The 22,820-nt window shown below is 37.6% G+C and overlaps 2 protein-coding genes across 6 annotated transcripts; one reads left to right on the forward strand and one right to left on the reverse strand.

Annotated features, from left to right (window-relative positions):
• Positions 1–4,078: 4,078 nt before the first annotated feature.
• Positions 4,079–4,720, reverse strand: LOC139189868 (secreted RxLR effector protein 161-like). Its single transcript, XM_070809114.1, has one exon. The coding sequence runs from the start codon at positions 4,718–4,720 to the stop codon at positions 4,079–4,081; it is 642 nt and encodes a 213-aa protein (XP_070665215.1).
• Positions 4,721–14,949: 10,229 nt separating this feature from the next.
• On the forward strand, positions 14,950–21,589 carry LOC103450195 (type I inositol polyphosphate 5-phosphatase 8-like). 5 transcript variants are annotated; one of them, XM_008389505.4, is made up of 11 exons: positions 14,950–15,319; positions 16,324–16,403; positions 16,518–16,602; positions 16,724–16,792; positions 17,291–17,375; positions 17,812–17,916; positions 18,462–18,900; positions 19,018–19,214; positions 19,333–19,444; positions 19,563–19,711; positions 20,788–21,589. In XM_008389505.4, the coding sequence occupies exons 2-11, from the start codon at positions 16,374–16,376 to the stop codon at positions 20,999–21,001; spliced, it is 1,485 nt and encodes a 494-aa protein (XP_008387727.2). In that variant the 5' UTR covers positions 14,950–15,319; positions 16,324–16,373; the 3' UTR covers positions 21,002–21,589. The 5 variants fall into 5 exon arrangements, with proteins under 5 accessions (XP_008387727.2, XP_028945405.1, XP_070666105.1 ...); XM_029089572.2 differs by having other exon boundaries at positions 15,111–15,319; positions 17,295–17,375; XM_070810004.1 differs by having other exon boundaries at positions 15,122–15,319; positions 16,718–16,792.
• The last annotated feature ends 1,231 nt before the right edge of the window (positions 21,590–22,820 follow it).

A 22,820-nucleotide genomic window follows, 5' to 3' on the forward strand; every position in this document is an offset into this window, starting at 1 on the left:
TTGATGGAGTTCGCCTACAACAACAGTTATCATTCGAGTATTGGTATGGCACCATTCGATGCACTTTATCGGAAATCTTGTCGTACGCCTCTATGTTGGTCAGAGGTTGGCGAAAGAGTTTTAGTGAGCCCTGAGATTATGGATCTGACTACTTAAAATGTTCAGGTAATTAAGTCTAACCTGAAAGCGGCCCAAGATCGACAAAAGAGTTTAGCAGAAAAGCATGCCATTGATCGGAAATATGATGTAGGTGATTGGGTATTTCTGAAGCTATCACCTTGGAAAGGTGTAGTACGATTTGGAAAGAAAGGAAAGTTGAGTCCTAGGTTCATTGGACCATATATGATCACCGAGTGAGTCGGTGAGGTTGCTTACAGGCTTGAGTTGCCTCCAGAGTTATCCAAGGTGCACGATATATTTTATGTTTCGATGCTTCGACATTATGTTTCAGATCCTTCACATGTGATTCCTCCTCAACCCTTAGAAATCAATTCGAACTTGACTTATGATGAGGAGCCAGTGACTCTGTTGGATTGGAAGGATAAAGAACTATGGAACAAGACCGTACGCTTGATGAAAGTTTTATGGAGAAATCATTCAGTGGAAGAAGCTACTTGGGAGACAGATGATCGGATGGGAGAGATGTATCCACACTTGTTTTATGATTATTGGTGGATGTATTGGTTGTATGTAATTTTGAGGACGAAATTTTATAAGGTGGGGAGATTGTCACAGCCCGTCCCAGAAATGTACGTTAATTATTTATCGGAGGTGTGAAAAGTCGAAATTACCCCTGGACGTTGAGTTGTATTATTGGTTTAATTGTGTTTTTGGACCAATATTCTTAAATCCTAATTGTTTGGAACCAATTAGGATTAGAGTTTGGTATATTGTGGGTTGTTGACTATTTTAGACCACACATCACTCCTCCATTATCTCTCTCACTCCCGTGCACTCTCTCTCTCGGTTTCACTCTTTCTCTCCTTCGAACTCATATGGACAATCACCCAAAACCCTTGAAACTTCACGGATCATGGTCAGGGTTGGCACCATTGTGTTCGTGAAGCTCGGACGAGTCGATTCGTACCCATTTCAGATAAGGATACTTTCGAAAACCTAATTTTTCATAACCCCCGATTTATGCACTATTCATGCACACGTAATTATGGATGTTTTTGGGAATTTGAAGCTTGTATGAAGCTTAATGAGATCCTAAGGAAGCTCGAAGTGCTTCATTTGAAGGTTTTGGACGTCGGGATCGTGTGGACGAAGTTTGGCCGGTTTTTCTTGGAATTCTCCAATGAGATCCTGTAACTTTTAGAACTTTAAATTAGTATGATTGTGTTCTACAAGTTAAGAGCTTCATTTTGGTATAAATTGCGTGAAAAATGGTGCAAAAAATGAGCAAGAAATAGGCAGTTGCAGGTTTTCCCAGAATCCGGCGCCGGTGACACTATTCTGGCGTCTGGAGGTTGAAGATGTCCCGCGTGAGGGGCGCGTTTTGCCGTGCCTTTGCCGGCGCGTGGGAGCCCAAAAAATTTATCTAAAAATTTAGGGATGATCCTGAGGTTGTGTAAGTCACTGTGGTGTATTCATATACCCATTTTGAGCAATGTATGAGAAGTTATTAGCTAGTTTCACCTATGTTCTTTAAGATAACATTTTTATAGTTAATTCGCATATAGGTGAGGCTTATCCCGAGGATGAGCGTATCCACGGGCGACTCGGGGGCTACGACCCTTCGACGTACCAGTGAGTGGGCTTTTGTTTTCAGTATATACTTATATACTTGATATATTTCCCAAAAATGCATTTTTAGGAAAGTATGCTTTGAAATAATATGCCAAATGCTTTATATTCTGAATATGCATTTCATGGTTGCATATATATATAAATGTGGTGTTGTGAAGGCACAGGTAAGTTCAGGTAACTTACGTTTGATTATGTGAATCATCGATGATATGATATGTGACTGAATAATGTTGAGCTCATAAAACCGCACCTAGGGTGATTGTGATTTAGCCAGAGATGTGAAGTACGGGCATGTTTATTTACATCATCTCCCGCACTATATGCTCATATTGGATCCAACTTAAGTGCACAGTTTTGTCATATAGACCTTATTTATGGTTCCGACTCGTAGGTGACTAGCGATTTATCGCCTGGCTATTATGAGAGAATAGAAGTAAGTATAACTATATTACACCCAACCTTGTCGTACATACCCCTTTTTAGTGGTTCCGACTTATGTGCAGTATGTTGCCGTATAGGTCATTGTAGTGACTCCGGCTAGATTAACTTTGAGCTATGAATTCAGCCGTACAAACTACCACAGGGGTTCCGGCTAATATATCATATTTCTATGAATTTATTCTTACCTGAATTGTTTACTCTGTTATATCTTGGCATAGCATACATTTGAATATGATTATGTGAAGCATGAATTGAATTGATATGATTTCATATATATATATATATATGCTTATATCTTGATTCTGGGAAAAATTATACATGTTTTACAGCGAGGGTCTTAGTATATTGATAAATGATAGTAAGCTTGCTGTTGGTGGCTTGAGGACATCAGCAGTTCTGACTTATCTAAATAATAGTAGGACATTCCTGGTACTGTATAACTAGTACTTATCCTACTAGACTGCACTTAGACTTTATGCTCTGATTAGGATTGTTTACTGTTGTAACTAACTCCTATCACTTTCTGTTTAGTAGTGCACTCTAGTAAATTGGTTTTCAATTATTCGTATAATTCTTATCATTATCGCTTCCGCACTGTGCACATTGCTACGTCACTCTCATGTGACGGCCAGCATGCCTTGATCTCGTTTGGGGTGTGTCAGGAAGTTTACGGGTGCCTGGAAAAGCCTTATGTTTTGGGCATGCAAACGCATATTCACTTGTAAAGCATATCTTGAAGAAGAAAAAATAACTCTAAAATCTCTTTTAAATCTTTGATTACCATGAATCACATGATTGAATTTTTTTTTTTTTTTTACACAATGGCCACTCTAAGTAGAATTAGGTTACGCTAAGCTCTTACCACACCCTCATGTATGTGTGACAATTTGCTCCTTTACATGTTATTCCATCCTTGTAATTTTATTTCTTTTATTGTTTTAAATATTTTTTTTATATTTGTATTTTTAAAAACTAAATAGAATCTTAATTTGGGAGGAGTAATTCTTTTTCTTTCTTTTTTTCGCCTTCTGGCTTCATATATAGATTATTTTATAATCTTAATTAGAGAAGGGTATTTTTAAAATTATGAACCACATTTTTTTTTTGCCTTTTGACTTTATATATAAATCTATGATTTATATCCTGTTATATTTATGTCAAAGTTAGAGAGATAACCTTTTAGTGAATGGAGTAAGGCAAGTGTAAAATGTCACACTGAAACGATAGCACAAGAGGATAACAAATAAAAGATGGAGGAAGAGATGATATTATTGATCTTTCTTTCCTTCTGTATATTCTCTCTATATCTTTTGAAAGCATATAGAGTGCTCTATTTATAGAGCAACTCCGAACTAATGCATTAACTGCACTTTGAAATTTACATCACCCATTTTGACAATACCATATCATGCATCTCCAAATTCCATTTCACTTTGCATGGACATTGAAAACTTCTGCCAAAGTACTGTGGGCATTCACTACCCACCAGCATTTTCAACATTCCCCCTTGGATGTCCACATATCAACATCAGTTGCCTCGTTAAAACCTTGCTTGGAAAAACCCAGTGGGAAAAAACCATAGCGAAGGAAAAAGAGTACAACTTTACCTGGATTGTTGATATAGTGTTAAGTATGCTTATGTTGCTTTGTTAAAACCTTTATAGGAAAAATCCTAATCGAAGGAAAAAGAGTACAACATGCATGTATTATGGATGCTCCCCCTGATTCCGCATTCTCCAAATTTAGCTATTTGGTAAGTCAACGTAATCCAATACTTTGCACTAACTTCTGAAATATGTATTTTGGTAGAGATTTGGTGAACAAATCTGCCAGATTTTCATTAGAAAGGATTTGTCTGACTTCAATAACTTTAGCCTTCTGGAGCTTATATGCACTGAAAAAACTTTGGAGATATGTGTTTAGTCTTATCGCCCTTGATGAATCCTTCCTTCATTTGGGCAACACAGGCTATATTATCTTCATGAATGACAGTTGGAGTGTCTATCTTTGAAGGTAGACCACATGAATTCCGAATATGATGAATCATTGATCTTAACCAAGAACATTCACGACTTGCTTCATGTAAAGCAAGTATTTCTGAATGATTTGAAGATGTAGCAACTAATGTTTGTTTTATTGAGCGCCATGAGATTGTTGTATCTCCATTCTTGAACACATATCCAGTTTGTGAGCGGGTTTTATGCGAATCAGAGAGAAAACCAGCATCTGTATATCCAACAAGGACCTGGTCATTTGTGAAGTTCTTTGAGTAGAAGAGACCCATGTCTGTTGTCCCACGAAGGTATCGCAATACATCTTTGACACCTTTCCAATGACAAATTGTTGGAGCAGAGCTATACCTTGCTAACAAGTTGACTGAAAATGTTATATCTGGTCTAGTACATTGTGCTAAATACAACAAAGCACCTACTGCACTCAGATATGGTACTTCTGGACCAATGACCATTTCATCATCTTCTTTTGGATGGAATGGATCTTTCTTAATGTCCAGAGAACAAACGACCATTGGCGTGCTAAGTGGATAAGCTTTGTCCATGCCAAATCGCTTCAGGATTTTTTCAATATAAGTTGATTGGTGGACCAAAATTCCACTAGCACAATGCTCGATTTGCAGGCCGAGATAAAATTTTGTTTTTCCAAGGTCTTTTGACACACCCCGACCGAGGTCAAGGCATGCTGGCCATCACATGAGAGTGACGTAGCCATGTGCACAGTGTGGAAGCGATAAAAATAGCGAATATACGAATAATTAAAAACCATATTACTAGAGTGCACTATTAAACGAAAGTGATAGGAGTTAGTTACAACAGTGAACACTCCTAATCAGAGCATAAAGTCTAGGTGCAGTCCAGTAGGACAAGTACTAGTTATACAATATCAGGAATGTCCTACTATTATTCAAATAGGTTAAAACTGCCAACGATCCCGAGCCACCGACAGCAAGCTTACTTAAAACCTGGAGGGGCGCAAAACAGAAAACGTGAGTGGGCAAAAACAATTGCTTTACAAAACCATTTCATTTATCAATATACTAGCCCCTCGCTGTAAAACATGTATAATTTTTCCTAGAATCAAGATATAAGCATATACATAATATAAATGTATCTGCAATCATAACAATTCAATTCATGCTTCACATAATTATATTCATATGTATGCCATGCCAAAATATAACAAAGTAAACAATCCAAGTAAGAATGATTTCATAGATTTTTGATATGTTAGCCGGAACCCCTGAGGTAGTCTGTACGGCTGAATTCATAGCTCAAAGTCAATCTGGCCGGAGTCACTACAATGACCTATACGGCAATATACTGCACATAAGTCGGAACCACTAAAGAGGGTCTGTACGACAAGATTGGGTGAAATATAATTATGCTCAACTCTATTCTCTCATAATAGTCGGGCGATAAATCGCTAGTCACCTACGAGTCGAAACCATGAATAAGGTCTGTACGACAAGACTGTACCAATATGAGCATATAGTGCGGGAGGTGACGTAAATAAACAGGCATGTATCTCATATCTCTGGCTAAATCACAATCACCCTAGGTGCAATTTTATGAGCTCAACATTACTTAATCACATATCACATATCACATCATCGATGATTCACACAACCAAACATACTTACCTGAACTCACCTGTGCCTCCACAGCACCACATTTATATATATATATGCAACCATGCAATGCATATTCAAAATAAAGAAGCATTTGGCATATTATTTCAAAGCATACTTTCTTTAAATTGCATTTCTGGGAAATATATCAAGTATATAAATATATACTGAAAACAAAAGCCCACTCACTGGTATGTCGAATAGTCGTAGCCCCCGAGTTGTCCGTGGATACGCTCGTCCTCGGGATAAGTCTCACCTATATGCAAATTAACTATAAAAACGTTATTTTAAAGCACATATACAAAACTAGCTAATAACTTCTCATACATTGCTCAATTTGCGTATATGAATATACCACAGTGATCTACACAACTCCACGAACCTACCCAAATTTTCAAAATAATTTTCTGATCCCGCACGCGCTGCCACGCGCCGACCAAGGCACGGAAATACGCGCCGCCACGTGCAAGGGATCCTGACGAATCCTTCAACGGCGTCAAGAATATTCCATTAAATCCTAACAGTAACCGTCAATCATAACTGACGGAATATTCCTTCACCTTATACCTCCTCAAACTCACTATTCTCCTTCGTTTCTTCACCATTTTTCATGCAATTGGTACCAAAATGAAGCTAATAACATGTAGAATCACGTTATACTACTTTTAAGCTTGAAATTCCACTAGAATCTACCTGAGGAAGCTCGATTATCCGGTCGACTTTGAAAAGCTTCGATCTCGGCCCTCCGACGTCCAAACTCTTCCAACGAACTACCCCAAGGCTCGTGATGACCTTCTTAAGCCTTCTATGTACTTAGAATTCCCTGAAATGCAAGGTTTTATGTGTGCATGAACAGTGCATAAAATCGGGGTTAGCGTTTTTTGGGTTTCCAACACATTCCCATCCAAACAAGGGTATCAATAGACTCAGGATGTTACAATGAACAAGGACCTTACCTTTAAAGCTTCAATCTGTGCTTGAGGGGGAGCTTTGTGTCTTGTCCGTACGTAAGGGAATGAGAGAGAGAGTCTGAGAGAGATGAGAGGATACGGGAGAGGAGAGAGAGTGAGTATTGTGTGTGTGAGATCCACGTGGTCACTAACCAACCAAGGAAAAATATCAAGTCTCCAAAACAAGTCACACACACACACTACAGCTTAACGTTCAAAGATTAGAACCATCATTTCGCACTGTCGGAAATCAATTATTCGGGACGGGCTATGATATCTTTCATTTTAAATTCGCATTTCAGATATTCAGTAGTTTTATGTAACTCTTCAGGAGTTCTAACTAAGTTCAATCATCGACATATACTACCACTATAGCAAATCCAGAGTTGGATTTCTTAATGAAAACACAAGGGCAAATGACATTGTTGATATACCCTTCTTTGATCAAATACTCACTGAGACGATTATACCATATTCGTTCAGATTATTTTAGCCCATACAATGATTGCTTTAATTTGATCGAGAGCATACCTCGTGATTTGTTAGCTGTTTCAGGTGACTTAAGTCCTTCTGGGACTTTCATATATATGTCAGTATCTAATTCTCCATATAGATACGTAGTGATAACATCCATAAGTCGTATGTCAAGCTTTTCTGAAACCACTAAACTTATTAAGTAACGGAATGTAATTGCGTCCATTACAGGAGAGTATGTCTCTTCATAATCAATTCCAGGTCTTTGTGAAAAACCTTATACAATGAGTTGTGCTTTATATCTTGCAATCTCATTTTTCTCATTGTGTTTCCTTGTGAATACCCATTTGTAAGCCACGGGGTTTACACCGGGTGGGGTTTGGACTATTGGTCCAAAAACATTTCGCCTTTCCAAGGAATTTAATTCTACCTGGATTGCATCTTTCCACTTAGGCCAATCTTGTCTCTGTTTACATTCATCAACAAAGTGGGGCTCAATATCATCACTTAATATGATTTCAGTGACTACTGCGAATGCAAACATATCATTAATGATTATTTCATTCTGATCCTACAATTCATTAGTACATGCATAATTTATGGAGATTTCTTTGCTCTCATGTACTGCTGTCTCTTCAGGGACATGTGTCTCATCAAAGACATTTTCTTCTTTTGGAAGTCCAGAATCATGAATTGTGGATTTGTCATTCATTCTCTCTTCCTGAATGATTTCATTTGGATTCAACTATGCCCTTGTCTTTCTTTTTCAAGGGGCTGAATCTTTTGAACCTGGTGGTCTACCACGCTTCAAGCGTGCACCAGATGAATCATTTGCTGCCACTTTATTTTGTCCAACAGGGACATCAATCCTTGCAGGTGCATTTGCAGCTGGTATATGTGATTTTGTCACTTTCATAGCATCATTAAATGCATCTGGCATTTGATTGGCAATGCTTTGAAGATGAACGATTCTTTTCACTTCATTTTCACATTGAGTGCTACGTGGATCAAAATGAGACAATGTGGGGAAAACCCATGTCAGCTCTTTCCGTTCTTCTGGAACGGTCTTTTCTTCCCCTAATGACGAGAAGACTGTCTTATCAAAGTGACAATCAGCAAAACGAGCTGTAAACATATCACCTGTCAAGGGTTCCAAATATCTAATGATAGATGGTGAATCAAAACCCACATAAATTCTCAGTCTACGCTGAGGTCCCATTTTAGTGCGTTACGGGAGTGCAATAAGCACATAAACAGCACAACCAAAAACTCGTAAATGTGAAATGTTTGGCTGATGCCCAAACACGAGTTATACTGAGGAGTATTGGTGGTTGGCTATAGTCTCAATCGAACCAATGATGCAGCATGTAAGATGGCATGTCCCCATGCAGAAACTGGCAATTTTGTTTTCATAAGCAGAGTGCGAGCTATTAACTGAAGTCGCTTAATCAATGCTTCTGCTAGACCATTTTGAGTATGGACATGAGGAACGGGGTGTTCAACATCGATGCCCAATGTCATGCAGTAATCATCAAAGGTTTGAGACGTAAATTCACCAGCGTTATCAAGTCGAATTGACTTAATGGGATAATCTAGGAACTGTGCTCGTAACTTAGTTATCTGAGCAAGAAGTCTCGCAAAAGCTACATTCCGAGTAGACAATAGACAAACATGTGACCATCGGGTAAATGCATCAACCAAAACCACAAAATATCGAAATGGTCCACATGATGGTTGAATATGTCCACAAATATCCCCTTAAATTCTTTGCAGAAATGATGGGGATTCAACATCAACCTTTAGTAGTGATGGTCTAATTACCAACTTCCCTTGAGAACAAGCTTTGCAAGGGTTATCATTTGAGATATCAATATTTCTACTCAATAATGGATGTCCATTAGAGTTGGTAATGATTCTACGCATCATGGTAGATCCTGGGTGACCCAGACGGTCATGCCAAAACATGTAAACTTTTGAATCAATGAACTTCTGGTTCATGACAATATGTAATTTAGCTGTCTTTATGTATGTATAATACAATCCACTCGACAAACCACGCAACTTCTCCAATATACGCTTATGGGTATCATTGGAGGTAATGCATAGATGCTCCACATTTTTTGCACTTTTCGTCAATGTGGTATCTATTTAAACGTATGTCTTTGAAACTCAACAAGTTTCGAGTAGATTGAGTAGCGTACAACGCATTCTGTATGGACAATATTGTTCCATTTGGTAACATAATCTAGGATTTCCCTGAGCCTTCAATCACATCTGATTGGCCTAATATTGTTGTTACCTTTACTTTTGTAAGCATCAAGCTTAAGAAATACTTTTGATCTCGAAGTATTGTATGCGTTGTTGCGCAATCTGCAAAATAAATGTCTTCACCATTTCTCATGTTTTGAGAATGACCATAGTTTTTATCCATGCTCTCTGAGTAAGGGAATCAGAGTTAGAAGCAAGTTATAACAGGAAATTTACATGCCACTTTTATTGAATCTGAAATGCCAGTTTTAAACTACAAGTTCAACATAATAAAAGTACATCAAACATAAACGATTCAGTCGGACCGGTATACTTGATTCCCCCTTTCCATAATGAAGTCTGAAACATCTAGGTGGGTTGTGTTCAACTATCCTGATAAGTCACACACTTGATCAGGTATATCCATTAGTTTAGCCTGGTCAAGAAAATTGGTCTCGACACCCTTCTCCTTGAGGGAGGCTTGATACAGATCCACCAGATGTTTTGGGGTACGACAAGTACGCGCCCAATGCCCATTGCCACCACATCTATGGCAGGCTCCTTCAGAGTTCCTGAGAGCATTGTTCATGTGAGCTTTGCCTTTGTGGCGATTCATATGTTTGAAGTTCGGGCCTGAATTATACCTTGGAACCTGGTTGTGAAACTGACCACCATGGTTCTTACCCTTCCTATTTCACCGACCTCGCTTGTGGCCACATCCTCGTTTATGATTATCGCCACCAGAGGATGTGACGTTCACTTCGAGGGAAGCAGCATTCACTTCTGGGAATGGTGCAGATCCAGTAGGTTGGGAATGATGGTTTTTCATCAAGAACTCATTGTTCTGTTCAGCTACCAGGAGCACAGATATCAGCTGGTTGTATTCAGTGAAGCCTTGTGCTCTATACTGCTGCTGCAAGAGCACGTTAGAGGCATAAAATGTGCTGAAAGTCTTTTCCAGCAAATTTTCCTCAGTAATAGTATCCCCATAGAGCTTCAGCTGAGAGGTAATTCTGAACAACGCAAAATTGTACTCTGCCACTGACTTGAAATCCTGGATCCTTAGGTGAGTCCATTCATAGCGAGCTCTTGGAACCATTATTTGGTGATTGTATCTACTTCTCAATGCATTCCAAAGAGTTAACGGATCTTCAACCGCTAAGTACTCGCTCTTTAGTGCCTCATCAAAATGGCAACGAATAAAAATCATAGCCTTCGCCCGCTCTTGAGAAGATGAGCTACTCTCTTCCCTGATGGTATCTCCAAGATTCCCTGCTTCCAAATGGATCTTGGTATCCAGTACCCAGGTAAGGTAATTCTTCCCGGTAATGTCCAGGGTAGCATAATCAAGCTTCGCCAAGTTTGCCATTTTCTTTTCTGAAAGAAAATGAGATGTGTAAGAACTTGCAATAATATGTATTCCTGAAGGAATATAGTGTTAGAACTTTTGGTTCTTACAAATTTTGCATTTTGATCTTCAAGCCAAAATGATAAGCACTCAAAACTTCAGGCTCGAGATTTTCAAGATGAACGAGGAGGGTGATTGTACCGCACCATTCTCATTGAAATAATGTAACATAGAATGGGCGATTATTCCACACCACTCAAGTAGCAAGAAAATTTAAATACGCATAGCAGTGTGGACGATTATACCGCACCACCTAAAATTGCAATGAAATTAAACTGCAGGCAAATTAAATATGCAGGGTAGGGCGGGCAATTATACCGCTCCACCTAAAATTTGTAGTAAAATTAAATTTGTAGTCCAAGATAGGCGATGATACCGCACCATCTTGGATCGCAGTAAGATGAAATTTGCAGTTCAAGATAGGCGATTGTACCGCACCATCTTGGATTGCAGTAAAAATAAATACTGGGTTAGTAATCAATATCTATACCAAACAAGAAATCAAAGATGTATGTAACCGTTAGGTTAAGAACTAGAAGCAGGCATGGAGCAAACAGTTCGTCGTGAGGGTATATCGCGCAGTTGAGGCAAAGAAAAAAGATGAATAGTAAAAACCTTAGAGGAAACTTTCTTCTTTTTTTTCGTTCAGTGAAGAGAAATGAGGAATAGTTATATTTAGAGAGTCGTGCCGATAACGTATTATATTTATGTCAAAGTTAGAAAGATAACCTTTTAGTGAATGGAGTAAAGCATGCGTAAAATATCACATTGAAACAATAGCACAAGAGGATAACAAATAAAAGATGGAGGAAGAGATGATATTATTGATCTTTCTTTCCTTCTGTATATTCTCTCTATATCTTTTGAAAGCATACAGAGTGCTTTATTTATAGAGCAACTCCGAACTAATGCATTAACTGCACTTTGAAATTTACATCACCCATTTTGACAATACCATCTCCTGCATCTCCAAATTTCATTTCACTTTGCATGGACATTAAAAACTTCTGCCAAAGTACTGTGGGCATTCACTACCTACTAGCATTTTCAACAAATCCCATTTTATTGACACCGTATAAAGTTATTAACTAGTTGGTGTTTCTTATTAAATTCAACTCCAACATTTGGTTGACTTTTGATCCTTAAGTTGGCAAATCTAGCAAAAATCATGAAAAATTAGCCCCTCACATGATTTACTTAATTTTAATTTTATTATTCGGGCCATATGATAAAAGATTCCTTAGTGCCATCTCATGTGAACGTCTTGTCTGACATATAATTTTAAAGAAATAAAGGACAGAGGAAATATTTTTTTAATAAAGATCCTAAATTCTAAGCTTTTTTTTTATATAGAAATTCTAAATTTTTATACATATGAATCTAAACAAGAGAATTTGCGAATATCAATTTATAAATTATGACTTTTGCAAAAATTTCAAGTTTAATTTATTCATACAAACATAGTGTAATTGTTACAATAATTACTGGATAAATTGTGAAGAGCATCATCTTTGCCGATGAGGTCTTATGTTCGAACTCCTCCTTTCAATATGCTTTGTCAATCTCTGTTAAAAATTCCACAAAAAATTATCAGGTGTTACGCACATGACCATTTTCATTTGTGTTTTGATCACTCCTTGACCTCTAAATGATTGGGACTAAGTCATTGGCTACAACTTGTATTTGTGAAAATGGAAAATATGTCCTACAAGCTTTAGTTAACTAAATTCTTATTAAGAGTTATATGGAGTTTTAAGTGTCAAAAATACATTCGAAAAAAAAAAAGGAAAAAAAAATAGAGTATTCACACAGTTATCACTTTACATGAGAAATTGACGATTTGGAGTTTTGGTGGTACTTCGGTTAGGACAATACTTGGTATTTACTAGAGAATATTTTATGTAGTCACTTTCTGATTTCATTCAATAAAAAAATGACATGTGTTCTTTGTTTTCAAAAGCTCAAAAAAAATAATAACATGTCCATTATTTTTTAGAACAATAATACGTGTTAAAAAAGCATGAGACAAAATAAAAAGGTAAGTACCCATTAGTGAGTACCCAAGTGGAAGAGGATCATCTTCAAATTCGGGGATCAACAAATCCTCATCGTTCAAAATTGATCTTACAATCAGAAATTTTCTCTACTTTTTCACAGAGCACACTTTCGCATACCAGAATTATCTCCCCTTCTCACCTATGGTGGTGTCTAGCATGCCACCACCAACCAACTTCGCAGCGGCAAGGAGTTCAACGGCCAAACTAGGTTCTTCCTCAAACTTTCTCATTCACTTTCACAACTTCACCACTCACCAGTCACCCACCTCCATGATTGTTGTCATTCCACCCAATCCACTCCTCCTTCCTCATCCCCTCTGGTCATCTCACCCCCATCCCCTCCTTCTTCGTCTCCCATCGCCTGCACCTTTTCCCTCTAGTTTTATGGCCGCACGATTAAATTTAATGACCAGTATTGATGGATTCATTGGGTCTGGAGGCAAAGCTCCGGAGATGATCTTAGTCGGTACCCACGTATTTGTTTTTTTAACAAATGATATTATCTACACTAAAGGAGAGTGAGTGGATGTAGCCTCATAATAGATTAATAATAAGGTAGTTAAAACTCGCTTTTAGCGAACTTAGAGCATCTCCAATTGAGACTTTAAATGGAGTCTCTACAATTGTATAGTCCCTAAATATAGGGACATATGACTTCCAATGGGCCAAAATTGAAGTTCTCAAAGTATCTTAATACATAAGGACTCGCCAAATACCTCAAAAAAAATTTCAAATATGAGAACTACATATACAGACTCAAATAGTGGACTCCATATTAATTTTGAGTGAGAAATGATGCTACTCTTTATGTTTATTTCCTTGTTTTTTGAACACACCAAAGGCAACTTCTCATTTGCCTTTTTTTTTTTTTTTTAATTCTTGAAAAATCAAAGGTAGAGATAGTATTTTTATTTTTATCAATGGTTACAATAATTCAATGAAATGAATAATAATTTTTTTATATTTTAGTCTCTATATTTAGGGATTATATTATAAGAAATTTTTATTGTAGACAATATTCTTTTAAGGACTCGAATAATCCTCTAAGAGCAGTTCCATCGTGGAACTGATAGGCCAGCACCCAACCCAAGCCAGGCAAGAGACCGGCCTAAAATCGACAGACCCATATGCCGAGCCATCTGACGTCAACCGGGTCATCAACTTCCTGCACGATCAACGCGTCGCAGAGAGATCTTGGTGCAAAGCTTTTCGAGGTTGAGGTTGATTCCGGGTTCTTGGTGTAGAGCTCCTCAAGGCTGAGGTTGATTCCGGGGCGGAGGGAGATCAAAGACGACAGAAGAAGAAGCACCGCGACCACCGCCAAGAAAACCAGAACTAGGTACGAGGATGGGGCTTCCCTTCTACAACAGTGATGATGTCCCATCAAAGATTCAATGGCCTTTGTCAATGGAAGTTGATGTTTCTGCAGAGAAACAAAGTGGATGGAATTTGAAATTTGAAACCCTATTGACATATAAACAAGGACTTGAGTATATCAGGGAAGAAAAAGAAGAATGAGTCCAGAGATACCCTTTTGATAAAAAGTGGGAAAAAGAATTAAAAATTAAATTATTATTTTATAATAAAAATTAATAATATTTTAATAAAATTGACTAGGTTATTTAGTTTTAGGAACGGAGATGCATTTGGCCTATTACTGTTCATTGGGATTTATCACTGTTCACTGAGTGGATAAATGCGCTGAGTGCTAGCACATTTGTGTTAGGGGTGGAACTACTCTAAAACTCCTAAATGAGTCCCTAAAAGTGGTCGTGGGAGTCTTTAAATAGGGAATCTTATTGAAAATGCTCTTAAAACATTTTACTTACAAGTAAAGAGTAATACTCTACTAAGTCGGTAATAAAGTAATAACTAAACTTAATAATTGCACTCCTCAAGTTTTAACAAAATGACTAAAATACCCATAATGGAATATGTGTGCTTTTTGAAAGTTGCACTTCGACGTTGAAGACCTTCGTCGAGTCTCACTCTCTCACACCTCTTTGCGAGCACCCTCTCCCTCTCTCTCTCTCTCTCTCTCTCTCTCTCTCTCTCTCTCTCTCTCTTACCTTTTTGCTTTTAAGGAGGAACGCCTCTTGATGTCTATAAATTTGAGAAGCCAAAGTGTTGCCACTTTTACGAGGAACGCGCACAAATTCCTCTGCATTCCTTCTTCTCTCCTCCACCGAGCCAACCAAAACAAGCAGCACATCAGGCCTCGGCTTCTCTGACTTGTCTCTCCTTCTTTGCCTGATCGACAACGAAAGCTCCACAAAAGAATTGGGGTTCTCCTTTCAAGTTTTCAACCTCCCTCAATTTTACCATCATCTCCTTTGGATTCATTCCTGTAAGCACTCTATTTCCCCAGTAAAACCAAAACCCCAAAACACCCAAATTTTTAATTTTCTGTAATTGTTGTGTTTTGCTTGTTTTAGTCATTGATTTGTGACGTAAATCCGTTTTTTATCAGCAATGCGATTGACAGTACGTCCCACAGTTCTTATGATTCTTTCTCCTCTCTCTCTCTCTCTCTCTCTCTCTCTCTGTGATTCATTGTCCCACTATTTCTGTGAAGCTCTGTTTATCTCAAATCACCAAGATCTGGTGACTCCTTCCCCATATTTACAAAACCCAAATCCCAAATTTCTCAGATAAACAAAAGATTCCGGTCCCAATCATTTCTCATCATTCTTCCATATTTTGGTTCTCAAAAGTCCTTTTTTTTTTTTTTTTAACGTAAAATCCAGCTCCAAACTTGACCAAATATAATCTTTTGTGACATATTTATTTAGATTTGATCCGTGGCTAAAGATCTCAAACCAAAAAAGGCCAACCCTTTTGGTCACTATTCTTGTTTTTGTTTAAGGCCTCCCTCTCTGTAAAGGCTACCTCCCTTGCTTGTAAAGAAACATTCCTCCTCCCAAAAGGATGAACCTGGCCTACTCTCTCTCTCTCTCTCTCTTATTTATTAATTACCCCAAAAACCATTTTCTCCAAATATTGTAATTTTTTAAATTTTAATTTAATTTCTTCAAGCTTACGTTGATTCCGAAGCTGTCTCCATATTTCCTGCAACTGGGTTTTTTATTTTCGGTTGAATGCTCTAGTTGACGCTGATTTAATCTCCGTTTTCGCCTTCTTTTTTCTCTTGCCGTTAAAAAAAACAAAAATAAATAAAAATCTGTCAATAAATTATATTTTTTTCCTTTGATTCAGCACCCATTTTGTTTTTCTTGACGACTTTCACTTCTCTAGTCATATTTTTTTTTTCTTAATTAAGTAATTATTAATGTGCTTTTGGATTGGATTTATCTTAACCCACCGACTACACTCGCCTTCCTCTCCGTTCAGATTTTAGAGTTGTGGACTGGATTTCGGTCCGGTGATCGGACGGCGGAGCAATGAGGACCAACGGCGGGAAGATATCCAAGGTACCCAATTCATCTTTTGGCCATTAAATTTTCGTTTATCGTAAATTTGTAAAAGATCGGGTTCTCGAAACCGAAACAGAAATTAAATCCAATATCCGAATTGTTTGGCTACAGCCTTCGTGGCCGAAAGTGATGGCGAGGAAATGGCTCAACATACCAATCAAGGGGGATGAGTTTCATTCCGATTACTCTCCAAAATGTAAGATTTCGGGTTTTTCCCGGTTTATTCATTTTTCGCGGTGTATCGTTTCGTATCGGATGCGTCGGTGTTTCGGCGGTTTCCAATCTGAAGTTGTTTGTTTGCTTGTTTGCTGTGTCAGATGAGACTGGGAGAAGGAAGAGCTGCTCGGACCAAGACCGCTACGTCGTCGTACCGGACGATTTTTCAGGTAATTTTACCATGCAGCCGCACCGTACTCGTACTTGGTTCACCTTTGGCTCTTTATCCTCCAGCTGGAACGGGCGCTCTGATATCCTCTGAGCCGTCCGATCCACGGCTTTTGTTTTTAATTTTGATTAGACGCGAACTGGGTTACGATGGGCTCCCTTGATTCTAGATGGGTCCCCCTTGTGATGGTTTAGAGCGAGGAATGTTTTAGTCTATCGAAAACACAAATTAGGATGTCGTGGTTGGATATTTGAAAAAAAAAAAATTTTAATAATTTTATAATGACACTTTTTGTACAGGAGTGTATTTCAAACACACTAAAAAATCCTCAGATTATTCTGGTTGTGCCACGTGGACGGGGAGGATGTTAGGCTGATGAACTTGGGTTATTGTGCTACAGTAACATAGGTGTCCTTTGCTATATTATTTCTCAAGTAATTGAGCTTTTTCTTCAGTTTTGGGTATTAATCTTGTTTTATTTTGTGTTTATTTTTTCAAGATAGATGCACGTTGATGGGGGAAACAGCCCATAGACAAAGTTGTGGAATGGAGCCGCCTACTGTCACTGATGATCCCAATCTCAAGTAAGTCAATATCACGATTGTGTAAGTGATGTTTATAGGGCATAATTACATGTTAAGTGCAAAAACCTATAAATAATTGGTATATTTGTCCAATCATATGGTGTATTGACCTCTGTACATCATTGTATGTGTTACTTAGTGTTATTCAATGAACTGTATTTTCATGTGTTTCTATTGTAGCTGGATTTGCTTATGTAAGTAATTGCCAGCCAATTACAACAATCACGTACTTAGTTCAATAAATACATTTCCGTAACTTCTCTTATATTGTGTTGTGTAATTTTGACGATTGATTTTGACTTGGCTAATGTATGATTCAATTTTGGATAATTTTCTTGAGAATAATCTGACTAGGTCTTGGCCTTTGAAACAATGCTTCATTTCACACAAGTTTTTGTGAGAATAGACTAAACGAAGTCGTTTTGTCTATGTTTAGGATGTTCGTAGGGACATGGAATGTTGGAGGCAAATCACCCCAGGACAACTTGAACTTGAGGGAATGGCTGAAATCTCCTACTCCCGCAGACGTCTATGTTCTTGGGTAACAGTCTTTGCTTTGCATCTCTCTCTCTCCCTCTCCCCCTCTCTCCTTTCTTCTCTCTCTTTCTCTGTCCAGGAATTTGCATACCAAGTTTGACTCCTTTCTTGTTTTTTGCTTTGTCTTGACAATGGTAGTAGTCTAAACATGGAAAAGAAGACTTTGTGCCAATGAGTAGTCGTCCAACCTATAATTTACACTTTATTAGATCCAATCCAATATTCCTTTTATATTAGGGTTCTTGTTTAATTCGATGTTTGTTCTGTATTGCAAGTTTTAATTATGTAAAAGGATACTGGTAATATTTTATTATCAGACAGTCTAACGTGTCATGTCGGTAAAGTAAAAGTTAGTGAATTAGTGATTTTCTTGTCAGACAGTTTAACTAGTTATGTCGTCATAAGTTAATTAACTAGTTATTCAGATTAACAATTTGACAATGTTTTATGTAGAAGTTAGCTGGCAAGAGAACTTCCATTTGTCATGCATACATCAAGTTACTTGAAATATATTTGAATTTGGAACTTTTTTTTTTTTTTTTTAATTAGGTTCCAGGAAATTGTCCCTTTGAACGCCGGGAACGTATTGGGCGCGGAAGATAAGGGCCCAGCTGCCAAGTGGCTGTCCCTGATTCGCGAGGCACTGAACAAGAATGACCCTGGACAGCTTGACCAGCAAGGCAAGCCTAGGCTCAGCTTCTCCGACTTGCTTTCTTTAGAAGATGAGCTTAGCAGTGCAGATTTTGAGAGACTTCTGAATTTGAATCCCGCGTCGACTTCAAGTGGAGAAAACTCACCAACCTCGCCAGTGATGTGTCAGTGGAAAGGCAATAGTCCAATGCAAGGAAATCGTTACTGCCTATCAGCAAGCAAGCAGATGGTCGGAATTTTCATGTGCGTGTGGGTTCGTGCTGATCTTTGTAGACACATTAGCAACACGAAGGTCTCGTGTGTTGGTAGAGGCATAATGGGATACCTTGGAAACAAGGTTAGTTACTTTAAATTTCAAAACATAAAATTTATACCACACGAGAATAAAACTATTTGTATGATGACATTGTTGTTTAGATGGTCGCTTTAAGCTATATGGTTTTGCATGCGACAGGGTTCAATATCAATCAGCATGACGTTGCAAGGAACAACATTTTGTTTCGTGTGTGCACATTTAACCTCTGGGGAGAAAGAAGGGGATGAGATGAGAAGGAACTCAGATGTCATGGAAATCTTAAAGAAAACAAGATTTTCTCATTCATGTAGAACAAAGGGACAACTGCTTCCTCCCAATAGCATTTTAGACCATGAGTAAGTCATTGAAACCAAACCTCTCTTATTTTTGTTCATGTAATTGCCAATAAGTATACATTATGGTTGTTTTAATCCTACAATTAAGACAATTTTGCCTGTTTTTAATCTAATGCAGCAAGGTTATTTGGCTCGGGGATTTAAATTATCGGCTAGCTGCTGCTTGCTGCGGCGACACACATGAACTATTAAAGAAGCATGATTGGCAGGCACTTCTAGAGAAAGATCAGGTAAGATACTGATGTAAACTGTTTTTCCCCCAAACATAGGGGAATAGGTGTACTGTCCCGAATCGAAATGGTATCTTTGGTATTTCGCATCTTACGCTCGGATTTGTTGTTTTGGCAGCTAAGGATAGAGCAACAAGCAGGTCGAGTTTTTAAAGGGTGGGAGGAAGGGAGGATATATTTTGCTCCAACCTACAAATACCTAGCTAATTCTGATCATTATGTTGCCCAAAGTTCTAAATCTAGAGATAAGAGACGCACTCCAGCCTGGTAAGATTCCAATCAGTTTCCCTATGAGCTTATCAATAATTGCATCAAATTTCATCACGCATTCATCGAGTTTATTGAAATGAGGATCAACTAGTGATCACCATCATTACACAGACATAATGTAATTATATGTTTCGTAATCTTCATTATGAATTTTTAATTACATACGGTGAGACCGGTTTCAACCTATATTAGAGATATTATCATTGATTAGCAATGTGATCAGTAAATGTAGTACATCAGGTAATAGCGTCTCATCGTTAAAAATCTTTTCTAGACTACGCGTTGAGGTGGACCTTAAACTGTTGCTAGTTAAGGACAATCAACTTTGTTAAGCCTCCATATTCAATCAGAGTAATCGTCCTCCTAATCCTATAACCGACCCGTCAACTTTATTGAATCCGTGTTGACTCCAGGCTGCAGTTCCGGATTTGTTTAAAATATTTTTCAAATTGTTTGTAATTAGTACGGACCTTTTTCACGTTTTTATTAAACTGAATTAATCCAAATAAAGCTTAAGTTTTACTTGCTACACTAATCCTTTTTTAATTGGTGTTGTGGGTGGTGGGATTTAACTATTTAAGCATCTTAAGGCAGGGACCATAATTATTATTTTTGTCCACATGAAATCAAAATATTATTTTTTGGTCATCATTTATGTTTTACATTAATTGATAGTTTAATTTAGGAGTCGGCAGGGGAAACAAAGAACTGTTTCCTTTGTCTAATTTTTAAAAAATGAACATGTGACATGTACAGACTATCATGTATGTATTATCATATTTAAAACAAGTTGTTTGTGTTTAAACCTTTGCTACCACGGCCCTGCGGGCGTGGGCATAGCCACATTGGTGAGCAACGATGCTCTTTATTATGCACCCGAGTTCAAATATCTATTTCCGCTGTTTACATTAGTTTAAGGTATAACATCTGCATTGTTCTAGTTTCTTGCTTTCATAGGCTGAGTTTATGCTTGTTGTAGACGCATTTATATTCAGTAAATGTGGTTCAAATAGTTTTCATCGATGTTACTTTAGTTCGGAAAAGAGACTAATGTGGTTTGATATGTATGGCAGGTGTGACAGGATTTTATGGAAGGGGGAAGGGCTTAAACAAATGTCGTATGTGAGAGGGGAGTCGAAATTCTCAGACCACAGACCGGTTTCTTCGTTGTTTTCAGTCTGGTTAGACTTGGCTGACAAGAAAAAGCTCAACTCTTGCATGCTCAAGTCATCAGCCAAAGTGCAGGCGGAAGAGCTTTTGCTGCTCACGGAACCAAAAGCTGCTTAGACACCACCTCAAGGTTCTGATTTAATTACTGCCAAACACAGCCCACATTTTTGAAGACCAAAAGCTGAAGCAGCCAGCCAATGTACAAATTTACAGCTAAGTACTGTGTAAATTGGTTTGGTTTTGACCGACTGACAAAATCAGAAGCTGGTGTCCCTGGCTTTTTTTTGACAGTTGTTGGGACTAAAATTTTAAGCTCTCAAAGGCGTGCTTAAATTTTTGAAGGCATGATGATGATGAAATGGTGTCGGTGGAGCAGAGAAGTGAAGCAGAAGCATATAAGCTGCTGGGACTGGGAAAGTTGGGATGGAGAGTGATAGCAGCTTCTGTGAAAAGTTGAATTGTAAGTGGTTAATCAGCTTTTGGCAGAAGAATATATCTTTGTTTGAGATTAAGTTAGGGGGAGAGGGGACACACAGAGAGGTTGATTAAAAAGTTGAAATGTGTAGGAAAAAAAGGACAGTTTTGATTGAAAGTTTTCTGTTAAGGGAACTGGGGGAGATGGTGGCTTTCGTTTGCTTTTGCAATTTACTAATGAAATTCTTTTATATTTCCAACCAAGTATAAAGATGCGTCTTACACTTACAACGCGTTACAGATTCACTTAAATATGTATATATGTATTGACATTATATACCTCTCAAAGTTTAACCACCTTTTTGTCACGAGTTATAATTTGCACAAACTTGCAACATTAAACAATAAATGAAATGGTTTTGGAATTTTGATTCCAGCGTTTGGAACAAGATTGAAATCAATTCCCATCCAATGTTTGGCAAACCCCAGGAATGAAACAAATGCAATCCTCATTCACTGAAGTGAAAATCCTAAACTTCAAAACATGTTAAAAATTGATTTGATAAATCTCATGAAGTTATATGTTTTAATTCTAAAGTAATTACTGACCATGTCAACAACAGAACAGAAGTAGTGTCAGTCCAACCGTATTTGAATTCATCAACTTTGTAGCTATATCCCTATCCAAGTTAACAAACACCACAATCTGCTTTATCAAGGAGAACATTATAGCCGCTATAACTTATTGTTCAAATTCAGATCTGTGCGCATGACAAAAGATTGAGAAAACTCCACGTTTATTAAAAGTAACACATAAAGTTTCTCTTATGTTGACACATAACATTGTCTCGTGCTATAATTTCAAGTGAACTACTTTCAATACTAGCACACCCAATAGCATATACAACTCTAAGAGAACAAGACAAATGCCCACCAAAACACAAATGGAAACACTTAGAACCAAATTTTTTCACCCAATTTTGTTAGCAAGTCCATTATCCTTTGGGCCATACCCTTTTAAAATACAATTTTCCTTTAAATATATTGAAAACAGAAAAGAAAAAAAAGTTTCCCCCACTTTTTCCCCTAGACACTCCAAAGAGTATGACTAATTTCCAGACACTTCAAAGAGTATGCCTAATTACCAGTTTCTAATCCTCCAATCTACCAACAAAAGAACTATACCATTTGATCCCTTTATCAGCCAAAAAATTGTAAAAAAAAATAAAATAAAAAAATGCATCATGTAAGGATTTTACCATGAATCCATTTTATTTTTTACTTTACAAATTTTATAAAGGGGCATGCTCGCTGGATCATGCATCTATATTATAAATATACATAATAGATAGGCCTATTGATTCACACCCAATATCTTTCTATAGATAGTAATGGTATCAACTCATATGTCCGTGTGTCTATGTGGTGGAATAAAAATAAAACATGGGATAAAAAAAATAAAATTATCTTTCATAGAGATGGCCGAGTGGTTGATAGCTCCGGTCTTGAAATCCAGTATAGT

The sequence above is a fragment of the Malus domestica genome, chromosome 12, assembly GCF_042453785.1.
Source record: "Malus domestica chromosome 12, GDT2T_hap1".
Lineage (NCBI taxonomy): Eukaryota > Viridiplantae > Streptophyta > Magnoliopsida > Rosales > Rosaceae > Malus > Malus domestica.